The 12,676-nt window shown below is 34.0% G+C and overlaps 1 protein-coding gene across 9 annotated transcripts in view; it reads left to right on the forward strand.

Annotated features, from left to right (window-relative positions):
- Nucleotides 1-12,676, forward strand: part of NFAT5 (nuclear factor of activated T cells 5) — a 131,234-nt gene that overhangs the window by 85,014 nt on the left and 33,544 nt on the right. For 6 of the 9 annotated variants that reach the window (XM_067018255.1, XM_059044784.2, XM_059044785.2 and 3 more), the window contains 4 exons: nt 1,004-1,562; nt 6,487-6,679; nt 8,892-9,082; nt 10,590-10,762. In XM_067018255.1, coding sequence (XP_066874356.1) covers nt 1,004-1,562; nt 6,487-6,679; nt 8,892-9,082; nt 10,590-10,762 — 1,116 coding nt within the window. Of the gene's footprint in view, nt 1-489; nt 552-1,003; nt 1,563-6,486; nt 6,680-8,891; nt 9,083-10,589; nt 10,763-12,676 lie in introns of all 9 variants that reach the window. The other 3 variants (XM_067018257.1, XM_067018258.1, XM_067018256.1) reach the window with 1 other exon arrangement.

The following is a 12,676-nucleotide window of genomic DNA, read 5'->3' on the forward strand; positions in this document are numbered from 1 at the left end:
CAGAGATTTTTTTCTGTTTAACTCTTTTTTGTTAGACTTCAGCCTATAAAATTTACTGTTACTCATCTGAAGAAATTCCCATAATAGTTAAAATCAAGGAGGCCTTTTAAAGAGAGAGGAAATGGACAGTGGTAACCAATTGCCAATAAGAAAAATCCATCCAATAATATGTCCTTCTTCTGTTTTTCATTCTGCCATAAAGGATGGATTTATTTATTTTAGAGATCATGGTTTTGAACTGCCACTTCCAACTTCTGGAGACCTTCAGTGGTTAACTTGCTTATCTTCTACAGCCCAGCATGTTCCAAATCAAACCTTTTTCACTTTCATTCTTGTAGATTTTAAAACAATCATAGTGACGGTACCAGTTCCATTTTGCCTCCAATTCACTTGATTATATATTTTTTCTATTTATTTCTCATTTTATAATTGATATCTGGAATAATCAGCAGCTCTTTTCTCATTTATTTTCTCATATTTTTATTCCAGGATTTGCCTCTGAAGCAGGGAGTGTCTGCATTAAAAATGACCTGTAGTTCTCTGCTTCATAGGTTAGAAACTTATTTTAATATTTTGTGGCTAAGCACAGTCCCACTTTTCAAATTCTATAATGAATTATTTAATTGGCATTGAATGTGGACCACAAGCATATATTTCATATTGGGGTTTTTTTTAATTGTTTTAAATGATTAAAATTCAGTGGAACTATCCAGCTGAGGCAGTAAAAGCTTTGTTTTTGCTTTACAGCTTAAAACATTAAATTAGATTTTTAAGAATCTATCAATTATAACACAAGTAAAATAATGCTATTTGGGCATTTTTAAAAACTGCATTTTTTAGGCCTTGTATTGCTTGAAGCATTTATATTCTAAAACTTAACCAAATTCCAACTATTCATTTTGGGGAAAAACAATCAGTTCACAAATCATATTTTCAATGGGACTGCTAGCCAGCATAGGTGAAAACATGTATAGTGTATTTACTCTTAAATTGTACACTGCAGATGCTTCTTCAGCTCCCTCCTCTTCCTCCATGGGCGGTGCTTGCAGCTCCTTTACCACCTCTTCCAGCCCTACCATTTATTCTACCTCAGTCACCGACAGCAAGGCTATGCAAGTGGAGAGCTGCTCCTCAGCCTTGGGGGTAAGTAACCGAGGGGTAAGTGAAAAGCAGTTAACCAGTAACACAGTTCAGCAGCATCCATCAACACCGAAGAGGCACACAGTCTTGTACATCTCACCACCACCTGAGGACTTGCTGGATAACAGTCGGATGTCCTGCCAGGATGAGGGGTGTGGATTGGAATCTGAGCAGAGCTGCAGTATGTGGATGGAGGATTCCCCCTCCAACTTCAGTAACATGAGCACCAGTTCCTACAATGATAACACTGAGGTACCTCGTAAATCACGAAAACGAAATCCAAAGCAGAGGCCGGGGGTCAAACGACGAGATTGTGAAGAATCTAATATGGATATATTTGATGCCGACAGTGCCAAAGCACCTCACTATGTGCTTTCTCAGCTTACCACGGACAACAAAGGCAACTCAAAAGCAGGAAATGGGTTGGTATTCACATTTTTTTAAAGTTCTCTCACCATTATGCAAAACAAAAAAATAAATCATTCCTCATTTTTCTTAATTGCTCAGCTCAAGTTTGCATCTAAAGCAGATACTAGTTTTATCATTGAAATAACATGAAAATTTTAACTTAAAATTATCAGGTTTCACTAGAGAAGAAAATAAAATACCAGTAGATTTTACCAGTAGTTATCTTAGTATGGGTATGATTTAGTAGAAAATGAAAATAATCTGTTTAGAAATAATTTTTTAATTTCAAATGGACTTATACTTTAAAAGAATTTTAAAATATTTTTATTCATGGAAATAAGTAATGATGCAATGACTCCAGCTGAAACAAACATTTATAGAGTGCTAGTTTGTATTCCCTTTCACGTTGTCTCCCCATATGATTCAGTCATTTTCCATTTTTGTGAAGATTTTAGACTTTATTTCCCTTTTTTATTTGATGAAAACAAGAAAAACTAAATTGATAGTTTGGTTCTCAACTTAGATTCATGTATTTATTTTAAGCCTTTTCTTTAATATATTATGCCAATTCAGGATTTTTAAAAAAATAAATGTATCACTTTTTTGTGTGTGTGTGTGATTCTGGGTTATATATCTAAAGGGTGGTAGAACAGGATCATGGTGCCTGTTTGAGTTTTCATTCATCTCTGCCAGTTCCCATCACTCACTAAATATATTTCAATAGCTATATTACAGAATAATTCACTTCTGAAGTAGAGAATACTATGACTTATTTTTAACTTGCTAATTCCTGTAATACTTTAACTGTAACATTTAATTGCTAGACTTTTGATTAGATTTTCCTACAGTATATTCAACATAGTTTGATAGAATTTAACTCACTGGATCTTGAGAGATTACTTTTTTGGGTGGCAGGGTATGTATGGTCCTTTAGTTGACCCAGGATCTCCTACAATTTCAGGTTGTCACAGAATATGATAGAGATGCTTTTGATTGTTTCACTGTTTGATTACATCTTTGGTATATTTTAAGTTAAAAATCTGGTTGAGAGTTATAGAGAATATTCTTAATGTGTATTAAACTTGTCCTTAAATATTTTCTCAGTATATTTTTAAAGTAATATCTACCATTTAAGTAATGATTATTCTATACTACTTTCTTCTCTACTCATTTAAAACTCCTTTGGGGTGATAATAGTAAATAAAAATGCACATTTAAATATTTTTCATTTTTGGAAAGTCCAGATTAGGAAATTATCTAAAAGAAAACAACATATACCCTTTCCTAAAGTGTTGCCATTAGCAGAGTCAACAATTCTAGGACATATCTGTAGAACTGTTACATATAGAAAAATGCTCTGAAACGCAGTAGCACAGATTTAAAAGGCTCATATGTGTCTATCATTAAATACAGGTATGTGTTTATTTGGGCTTCTGTGGAGAAAGTGGTTTTTTTTTTTTTTTAAGTTCCGTAAGAGAGATTTTCATTTTTATACTGAAATAAATGTTAAAGTTCAGAATGAAGAACAAATAAAATTTTGACTTACAGTTAGTCAAAACACATGATTTGCAGTTGCTGTTAAAGAGATATCTTGACCTACATCTTTTCTGCTTCTGCTTTTGTATGATAGATATATCTTAGAAATGATTTGAGGTTACCCAGGGAAAGTATAATAACATTTGTCAAGACAAAATCTCTCATGAAATAATTCATGGAACAGAAACTCATCAAGCAGCAGAAGAAATGTCCAGCTTCTTAGGTAATGGAAAAATATTTGACACTAGCATATGAAAATGATAGAAGAAGTTTAAACTTTGAATTTATAAGAACTATATTAAGGAAAGGATAAAACCATATATAAATACAGAAAAATAGGCCTTTGAAAACAATTGTTAAGGGGATCTCAAACTAAAGTTCTATATTCTTCAATATGAAAGATGTTAGAAACATGAAAGAAATTTTGCCATAAAATTTCTATTTATATAATGCTAAATTATAGAAAATGTACCCTCAAACATGTTGAGTACAGCAGTTTTTATTGATCTTCAAGACGGAAATAGCATTTTTGTATAAATAAAATGTTATATGAAAGAGTTTATTAAGAAAACAAAATCATTTTTTAAAACTACTCAGTATTTAAACATTCCTAGCCATATTTTTCTTAAATTCTTCACCTAAATGTCCTGAGAATCAGTAGCCAATGTCTCTTTAGATATTGCTAGAAATTATGATATGATGTCACCTGCATGTGAAACCTGTTTTAGGCATTTTATAGTGAAAATTATTTTTGTGACAGGCAACCAGAAGGATGTGCAGCACAAAGGAATTAGTGTCATTTTAAGTTCTGAATAGAATATTCCAAGACAGTGGATTTTCTTTTTAGATAGTCACTTAGAGGTAAAGTCCCATACAATTAGCTGCTATTTTCTTGTTTTTTCCTTAAGCCATAATGCATTAAAAATTAGTAATTTGAATGACTGCTTTTCTAAGAATTAGTTGATGTTTTTATTGTTTTACACAGCTAGGGATCTAAATATGTATGTATTCCATTTTTACATTTAAGCCTAGAGAATAAAGTTAGTTTTCAGGGCTTTTAAAAGTATCATTTCAGAAATTGTTCGATTACATGTGCTATTCTTCTTTAAGCCATAATGTGTATACTTTATCAACTTAAAGTTTTCATCCCAAGTGAAATATTTTGTTTTATTGAAATAGTAAAACTCAATATCATCTATTTACCTTCATAAATATTAGCTTGGCCAGCATAAATGAATACAAAAGCCACATCTTGCCAAATTAATGATATGCTAAATTTTCCTTATATTTCAGACTAAAGTGTTCCCTTTTCTGTTATAAAATTAATAGATATTAATTACAAACATTTGAAAAATACAGAAAAATAGAAGAAAATAAATAACCTATAACCTAATAAATCAATACAGCTATTAGATTTTGCTGTTTTTTCTTTTAGTCCCTTTCAGTGCATATTTAGGGAATGTTTTTACATAGTTTAAGTAAGTGAATATTTTTGCTTTGATTTTTTTTTAATAAGTATAAAACAGTATCATTATAGAATTTTGTATGCAAAGTGCTGCACATTGTATTCAGTGCAAATATTTGAATTTCTGCCCAGAATGATGAAAAAATAGGATTTATTGCCCTTTGTTCTGACTTTGACTTGATACTTTAGTTCATAAAGTTTATTCTTCCAGGGCCTTTTAAATTACTTACACAGGTAATCTTTGACTTAATTATGTCAAACTTCATCAACAAGTTTGCCTTCATCAACAAATACTTTTTCAGCATCTTTTGTTTCAGGAATTGTGCAGGGTTTAGGGAATATGAAGATGATTGACCAAAGTACTTCCCTACAGAACCCTTCCTCTCACCCATTCAGTAGCCATGGATTCACCCCAATCCCAAATTCCATTGAGAACATAGCCTTTTCCTTCTTTATTATTGATGACTGGGTCAACAACTTGGTTAGAAATGAAGAGGTAAACATTAGAGCTAGATTTAAGGCTGCTTAGCCACCATTGCTCCTCTATGTTTGAAGTCATAATATTTCTCCTAGGACCTGTTTGCTTTTGGACAGGATTTTGCCCACAGTCATCTCTTGGCTCCTTTATTTTCAATGTGAGTGTAAACTTAGGACTGGGAAAGTCATACAGAAAGCATTTTAAGCCCTGACTCTATTTTTAAATATACATAGGTAATTTTTAAACTAATAGTATTGTTTTCTATTTATTTTTGTCACATATTTACAGTACTTCAGATTAAATGTGTTGATCTGAAGTCCTAACCACCATTGAAATATTTTTCTTTGAACATACATTCTGCATAGCAAATGCATGATATACAAATAAACATTAGAAACCCAATTTAAAAAAATAAGTTAGATTGCCTATCTGTAAAGCCCAGATTATAAATTTTTTATATGCTAAGGGCTTTAATTAATCACAAATTAAAATACTCTGAAAAATTTAACTTCTGGGAAAGATTGTTTAGAGTAAAGCTAGTTTCCAAATAAAAATTGAATTACTGGTTTCTTTTTGTTTTTTGTTTTTTTTTTCTTTTTTTTAGCGGTATGCGGGCCTCTCACTTTTGTGGCCTCCCCCGTTGCGGAGCACAGGCTCCGGATGCGCAGGCTCAGCGGCCATGGCTCACGGGCCCAGCCGCTCTGCAGCATGTGGGATCTTCCCGGACCGGGGCACAAACCCGTGTCCCCTGCATCAGCAGGTGGACTCTACCACTGCGCCACCAGGGAAGGCCCTGTTTTGTTTTTTTTTTTTTAGTATAATTTTCTCAGTTTGATGTACTGAGGAAAATATCCAAAAGAATATGTACATGTTCCTTCAGTTTCTTTAAGGCCTTTTGTGTTTTTTTGTTTGTTTGTGTCTTTGTGGTACCCCCACTTCTTTTGCTTTGTAAGTCCTATTAGAAAATAATAGTAATCTTGTAGCTTTATGTAACACTCACACATATATGTAATTTTTAAACTTTATTTTGAATGAAGTGCAATGTGAAAGGTTATAGTGACATTAGCTATTGTCTTTCCTGTTATTCTTGGTTTATTGCATTCAGTCTTCCTTCCTCCTGCCACACATATGCATTCTTTGTCATCCCTGTCCAACTTTATCGCAAAATTTTATTTTCAATTTTTTTTAATTGAAGTATAGTTGATTTACAATGTTGTGCCAATCTCTGCTATACAGCAGTGACTTAGTTATATACATATATACATTTTTTTTAATTACAAAATTTTTAAAGATACTTTACTTATGGAATGTAGTGTCCCTTAGGCTGTCTTTTATTTTGTCAGTAAGATAATCAATTGTTTATAATGTTATTGCCTATTCTCTTTTTTCCTTTATCTTAGATGACTTTTGTAGAAAACTCTTTTTGATACTTTTTCCACTTTGTGCTTTGACTTCTCAGAACATTGGAAAACCAAAAAGGAACTGGAGTAAAGAAGAGCCCTATGTTGTGCGGACAGTATCCTGTTAAAAGTGAGGGAAAGGAGCTGAAGATAGTTGTACAACCTGAGACCCAGCACAGAGCTCGGTACCTAACTGAGGGTAGTCGTGGCTCAGTAAAGGACAGAACACAGCAAGGCTTTCCTACAGTAAAGGTACTTATTTTAGTTAGCAATATATGAAGAATTTTATAAAACTAATAGCTGTATATATTAGAAATTAAAGTAAAAGTCTGACTGAATTATAGGCCAAATATTATTACTCTGATGTCCTTTGAATTTTAGTTTAAATGAAAGGAGAGATGAAAATGTGTTCTAACAAGTAAAATATATGGCAATCATGAATTATCTTCCCTTTATATTTGACATTGGTAGCAACTGTTTTAGATTCTTCCCAAACCTTATATTTAAGAAGAAATTTTAAAGTGAGTCCAAAGAAATATTGTAGAAATTATCTTGGACTTGGAAAATAAGGTTTTTGAGATGGCTAAAGCAATCAGGACTACTCAACTCAGAAAAGAATTGGTTGATAGGTAACTTAAGTCTTCAGTTTAAAAAACAGGATATCAGTTGAGTCTTTACCTTTTCAGAACTTAGACTAAAAGAAAAAAGAGGGGACACTTAAATTTTAGCACCTGGGATACCTTATTAAAAAGACTATTTCTCTTTGAAGACAAACCAAAAGTAGTGGAGTAGGGGATGTTTATTTAACAAGTGTTCCTACCCCTTGCAAAATACTAAACGGAGGAATTTTGGCTAGTCACATGGTAGATTCTTGTAAATACAGTTCGTGTAAATGTGTTAGTTGAACAATATTTAATTGAACTGCCTTTCGTTTTATACTTGAAAGAAATAATGGTAGAAACTTGGGATCAAGAAGCTTACTCATGACCATTATATGGTTTGTTAATAGTCACATGTACAGTATCATTCCTACCCCTCTACTACTCACCACACCAATCCTTCTTCAGTCCCCCAGTCTTAGGACAAGTAACAGGCAAGTGAGAAATTTAAGTTATGCTTTGTATAAATATTTGTCTAACCAGACATTTTGATAGTTTGGTAAATATTTTTAACCTAATTGCTCCTGCTTTAAGTTATGCTTTGTCTAAATACTTGTCTGCAGAAGTAGTTAGATTAATTGTCTGTGATTAGGAGTGAATTAATTGGCTGATCTTAAAAGTTTATTTATTCACTCATTCAGCAAATACCGTACCCTTCAAAGTGCCAGACACTGTTCTAAAGTACTGCTAACAATTTGTGTGGACTGCCTATTTGCTGCTTATTTGACTCATTATGATGATACCCATAGATACAGAGATACAGTTATTCTTGGATAGAAAAGATATATGAGGTTTTTTTTAAGCACTTTGATGTGGATTGTACAAGTTATTTTGTGATTTTCTGCATTCTGTATTAGCAGCTTCAACGTTTACAAACCTTATCAAGAACCAGCATTGGAAACATTTGTTCCCAAGTGTTCTTTTAAATATTTATTTATTCTTCAGCATACAAATTATAATTTAATTTATGAAGACTTGCTAGAGACCTGTAATGACCCATAGGTCCTGGTTTGAACCAGCAGTTTTTCAGACCATAATGTTTTGGCCCAGGATTTTGTGATGTTGTCTATATGTATCTAGTCTATGAAAATGAGCTCCATCCCCCTAGTATTTATATAGCTGCACTTCAAACACTTTCCTACTCAAACAGCTTTAACAGAGTAAAAATTTAGTAGACGTACTCTCATTTGATGATGATAATGATGATGCCACTAGCACAGTTTAGTGAATTTTCCATTAGTGGTAGTGGTAAATCCTGAATAACCCACGTGCTTTGGCAGTCCGTAAATTTATAAATACCTTAAAGGATTGTGTATTCATTCTCATCTGGTTGTACAAATTAATTACAAGTGGTAATTTATCATTAAACATCTAAAATTTTAGTTAAAATGTGATTACTAAAACTTAGAGTTTTCTGCAAAAATTTAGCCAATTTTCCTTTATGAAAATATTTTACGTCTGTTTTTCTGGAAGACTTGTTATTTCTTTTTTTTTTTTTTTTTTTTTTTTTTTTTGCGGTACCGCCTCTCCCACTGCGGAGCACAGGCTCCAGACGCGCAGGCTCAGCAGCCCAGCTGCTCCGCAGCATGTGGGATCTTCCCAGAACGGGGCACAAACCCGTGTCCTTTGCATCGGCAGGCGGACTCTCAACCACTGCGCCACCAGGGAAGCCCCGACTTGTTATTTCTTTATTGTAATCCAGTTATAAATATAATAATATAGGACTTGGTCTTAAATGTTTGATTCTACAATTAGATTATTTGAAATGCTGATTAGTGTTTATGCTCCATGTTATCTCACTCCAGCTGGAAGGGCATAATGAGCCAGTAGTGTTGCAGGTGTTTGTGGGCAATGACTCTGGTCGAGTGAAACCACATGGATTTTATCAGGCCTGCAGGGTAACTGGGCGAAATACAACTCCCTGCAAAGAAGTGGACATTGAAGGCACTACTGTTATAGAAGTCGGCCTTGATCCGAACAACAATATGACACTGGCGTGAGTACTTAGTAAAAAAATTTTTAGTTAATTCATTACACTTTTGCAGTAGGCAGGAAAATTTTTTAGTTTCTAATGTATAAAAGACGTTGAGTATTGTATTGAAATGTTTTAAATGTAACAAATAAAAAGAATAGTTTATTGCAGAATGGGATTGGGTGAAAACAAACTCTTTTGCCCTTTGCTAGAGAATTCCCATAGTGAAAGACAAGGATATAAAAACCAAGTGGAATGCTGGCTTTTTGGAAAATAATACAGACTTATATGTTGGAATTAATAATATTAACATTAAAAAATAAAATTACAAACAATTTGATTTGCTTTCCTAAATTCTCTTTTGTTAGTGTTTGCAGTAGAAACTGACAGAGATCATTCATGGTGCCTTGACCCATCTTGGTATGAAAAAGCATATTGCTGGTCTAAATTTACCTTCTGTTTCTATTTTCCTATGTTAAAAAAAAATTATGTCCTGGGACTACCTATTTTTCATCGTATGCATTTTCATTTCCTGAAATATATTAGAAATGATTTAAATTAATTTTTTTTTCTTAATCCTTTTATTAAGGACCTTTAATCCTAACAGTAACTGTAACAGCAACAAATATTGATATGGGCTAGCTAAAGACTTTTCTCTACTTGGTTTTCAGGTTTTTTTTTTTTTCTTTTTGAAAACCATTTTGAATAAGTTAGTAAGAGGATAGTTTGAAAAGGGAAATTTTCAAACATATTTAGTGAAGGTTTATTTTTTAACTTCTGAAATTGTAAAAATAAAAGTATATGGTGGAAGATAGGGAGTTACTGATTATAAAAATAGTACTTATTCCTTATAAGTTGAAAATTCAGATTAATAAAAATCTCAATAAAATTTAGTAGTAAAAAAAGCTAAAAACATACCCCGCAAACGCCAACTTCTAACTTAATAGAACTAATTACTGTTTTGACATTTATTTTTCCATCCTTTTTTCTGATAAAATTGCGATGATACTCTACTTACTGCTTTGTAACCTGCTCTTCACTTATGAGCATTTTCCCATAACATTAAATATTAATTATAGCATATGTTTTAATGGCTGTGCAGTGTTACATTTTGGGGGGAGACAGTTACTAAGTTTTTTCAAGTAAAATCCGTTTCTCTATTTTAATATCTGAATTAGGTGCACTATTTTAATATCTGAATAAGGTACAAAAAGAAAGAGGATAAATTTAATTTTTTAAAGCAAAAGTACCCCTTGTAAACCATTACTTACATTCAGATTTTGAAATAGTGATTTTACTTCTGTACTATTTTTTCCATTACTATTATAAATGAAAAGTTGACGAGATGAGAAGTTATGAATATTCAGAACTTACCCTTCTCTGTTTTTTGAATTTGGAACCATATAATTATATTACATACTCAAAAATTAACAAGGAAGCAAATTATTTTTAAAAGAAAACTTGTTTGATTAAGAATATTGTACTATTTGTACAACAGAAAATATCAGTTAATATATTTTTTCTGTATTAGGGTGGACTGCGTAGGGATATTGAAATTGAGGAATGCTGATGTTGAAGCCAGAATAGGAATTGCTGGTTCCAAGAAAAAAAGCACTCGTGCCAGATTGGTTTTTCGAGTTAATATCACAAGGAAAGATGGCTCCACTTTGACACTGCAAACACCCTCTTCTCCGATTTTATGTAGTAAGTAAGAAAATATGGAGATATTAAATATATGGAGTTTCTTTTTCATTTTCTATTAATCTTTTGATATCTCTAAATATCAGTTGCTTTTCATACTCCAGCTTGTGATCATGAAAAATTTGAAACATTTTCAAAGCTATAGTTAAATTTTCTAGGCTAAATTAAAGGTGGGTAATTTCTAATAAAATTCAAAAGGAGTGTAGCATTTTGTGGTTTCCTCTTATCATCCTGTACTGATTTAAAAAGTAATTTGAACAGTTTGCCTGAAGTAAATTGCAAAGGAACAGGATTTTCACAGCATCTTCATAGTGTGATAAATCTCTGTGATTCTAAGTGTTTTGTATTAGAATGTAAGAAACAATAAGGTAAGCAGAACTTTGTAAATATATAGCATTTGGAGTTCTGATTACAAATTAAAGTATTATAGTATAGTGGGAAATGAAATTCTTACTTTGCTAACCTTGGCATAGAAAGTAAATGACGTGTGTGTGTAATTTATTTTTTTGGCTGTGTTGGGTCTTCGTTGCTGTGCATGGGCTCTTCTCTGGTTGTGCAGTGGGGGCCACTCTTCGTTGCAGTGTGCGGGCTTCTCATTGTGGTGACTTCTCTTGTTGTGGAGCACGGGCTCTAGGTGCACGGGCTTCAGTAGTTGTGGCATGTGGCCTCAGTAGTTGTGGCTTGCGGGCTCTAGAGTGTAGGCTTAGTAGTTGTGGCACACGGGCTCAGTAGTTGTGGCTCATGGGCTCTAGAGCACAGGCTCAGTAGTTGTGGCACACGGGCTTAGTTGCTCTGAGGCATGTGGGATCTTTCCAGACCAGGGATCGAATCCATGTCCCCTGCATTGGCAGGCGGCTTCTCAACCACTGTGCCACTAGGGAAGTCCGTGTGTGTGTATTTAAATTCAGTCATGTTGTATGTGCTTCAAGATATAGTCTGGTTTCCCTGTAATGAGTATTATTACAAGTAATAAATAGGAAAACTTTTTCCTTTGTACATCCCTTAAGAAGATTTTCATTAACTATTTTCTTTGCCCTTGCTTCTGAATTCAAAAGAGCAGAAGAGACTGAGTTCCATTCACTGGAATTTCCTATTGGGTTGTTATGGGTATTATGACCTTGGTACCCCCAGGATACTTACAAAGCCTTTGTTATTTAATTGTAGCTTAGTTTTGTCAAATTATTCACCTTTGGTAAATCTTATTTTTCCCTTCCTTTCTAATTCATCTCAGAAGTGACTTTACCCCTACGTTAGCTTGGCAAACACCCTAATTTTATAAAGAAAGTAGTAAATATCTTTCTGATCTCAAGAGAGTTCATTTGGGGCTTCCCTGATAGCACAGTGGTTAAGAATCCAAGCCCTGGTCTGGGAAGATCCCACATGCCATGGAGCAACTAAGCCTGTGAGCCACAACTACTGAGCCCACGTACCACAACTACTGAGCCCATGTGCCACAACTACTGAGGCCACACGCCTAGAGCCTGTGCTGCGCAACAAGAGAAGCCACTGCAATGAGGAGCCCGTGCACCGCAACAAAGAGTAGCCCCCGCTCACTGCAACTAGAGAAAGCCCGTGCGTGGCAACGAAGACCCAATGCAGCCAAAAATTAAAAAAAAAAAAAAAATAGGGCTTCCCTGGTGGCGCAGTGGTTGAGAGTCCGCCTGCCGATGCAGGGGACGTGGGTTCGTGCCCCGGTCCGGGAAGATCCCACATGCCGCAGAGCGGCTGGGCCCGTGAGCCATGGCCGCTGAGCCTGCGCGTCTGGAGCCTGTGCTCCGCAATGGGAGAGGCCACAGCAGTGAGAGGCAAAACCTAAAAATAAATAAATAAATAAAATAAAATAAAAATAAAGAGAGCTCATTTGGATTTCTCTATTTTTCATTATTATGAAAAATCTGTTTTGATACTAGTATTTCC

Source organism: Kogia breviceps, chromosome 18 (assembly GCF_026419965.1).
Source record: "Kogia breviceps isolate mKogBre1 chromosome 18, mKogBre1 haplotype 1, whole genome shotgun sequence".
Lineage (NCBI taxonomy): Eukaryota > Metazoa > Chordata > Mammalia > Artiodactyla > Physeteridae > Kogia > Kogia breviceps.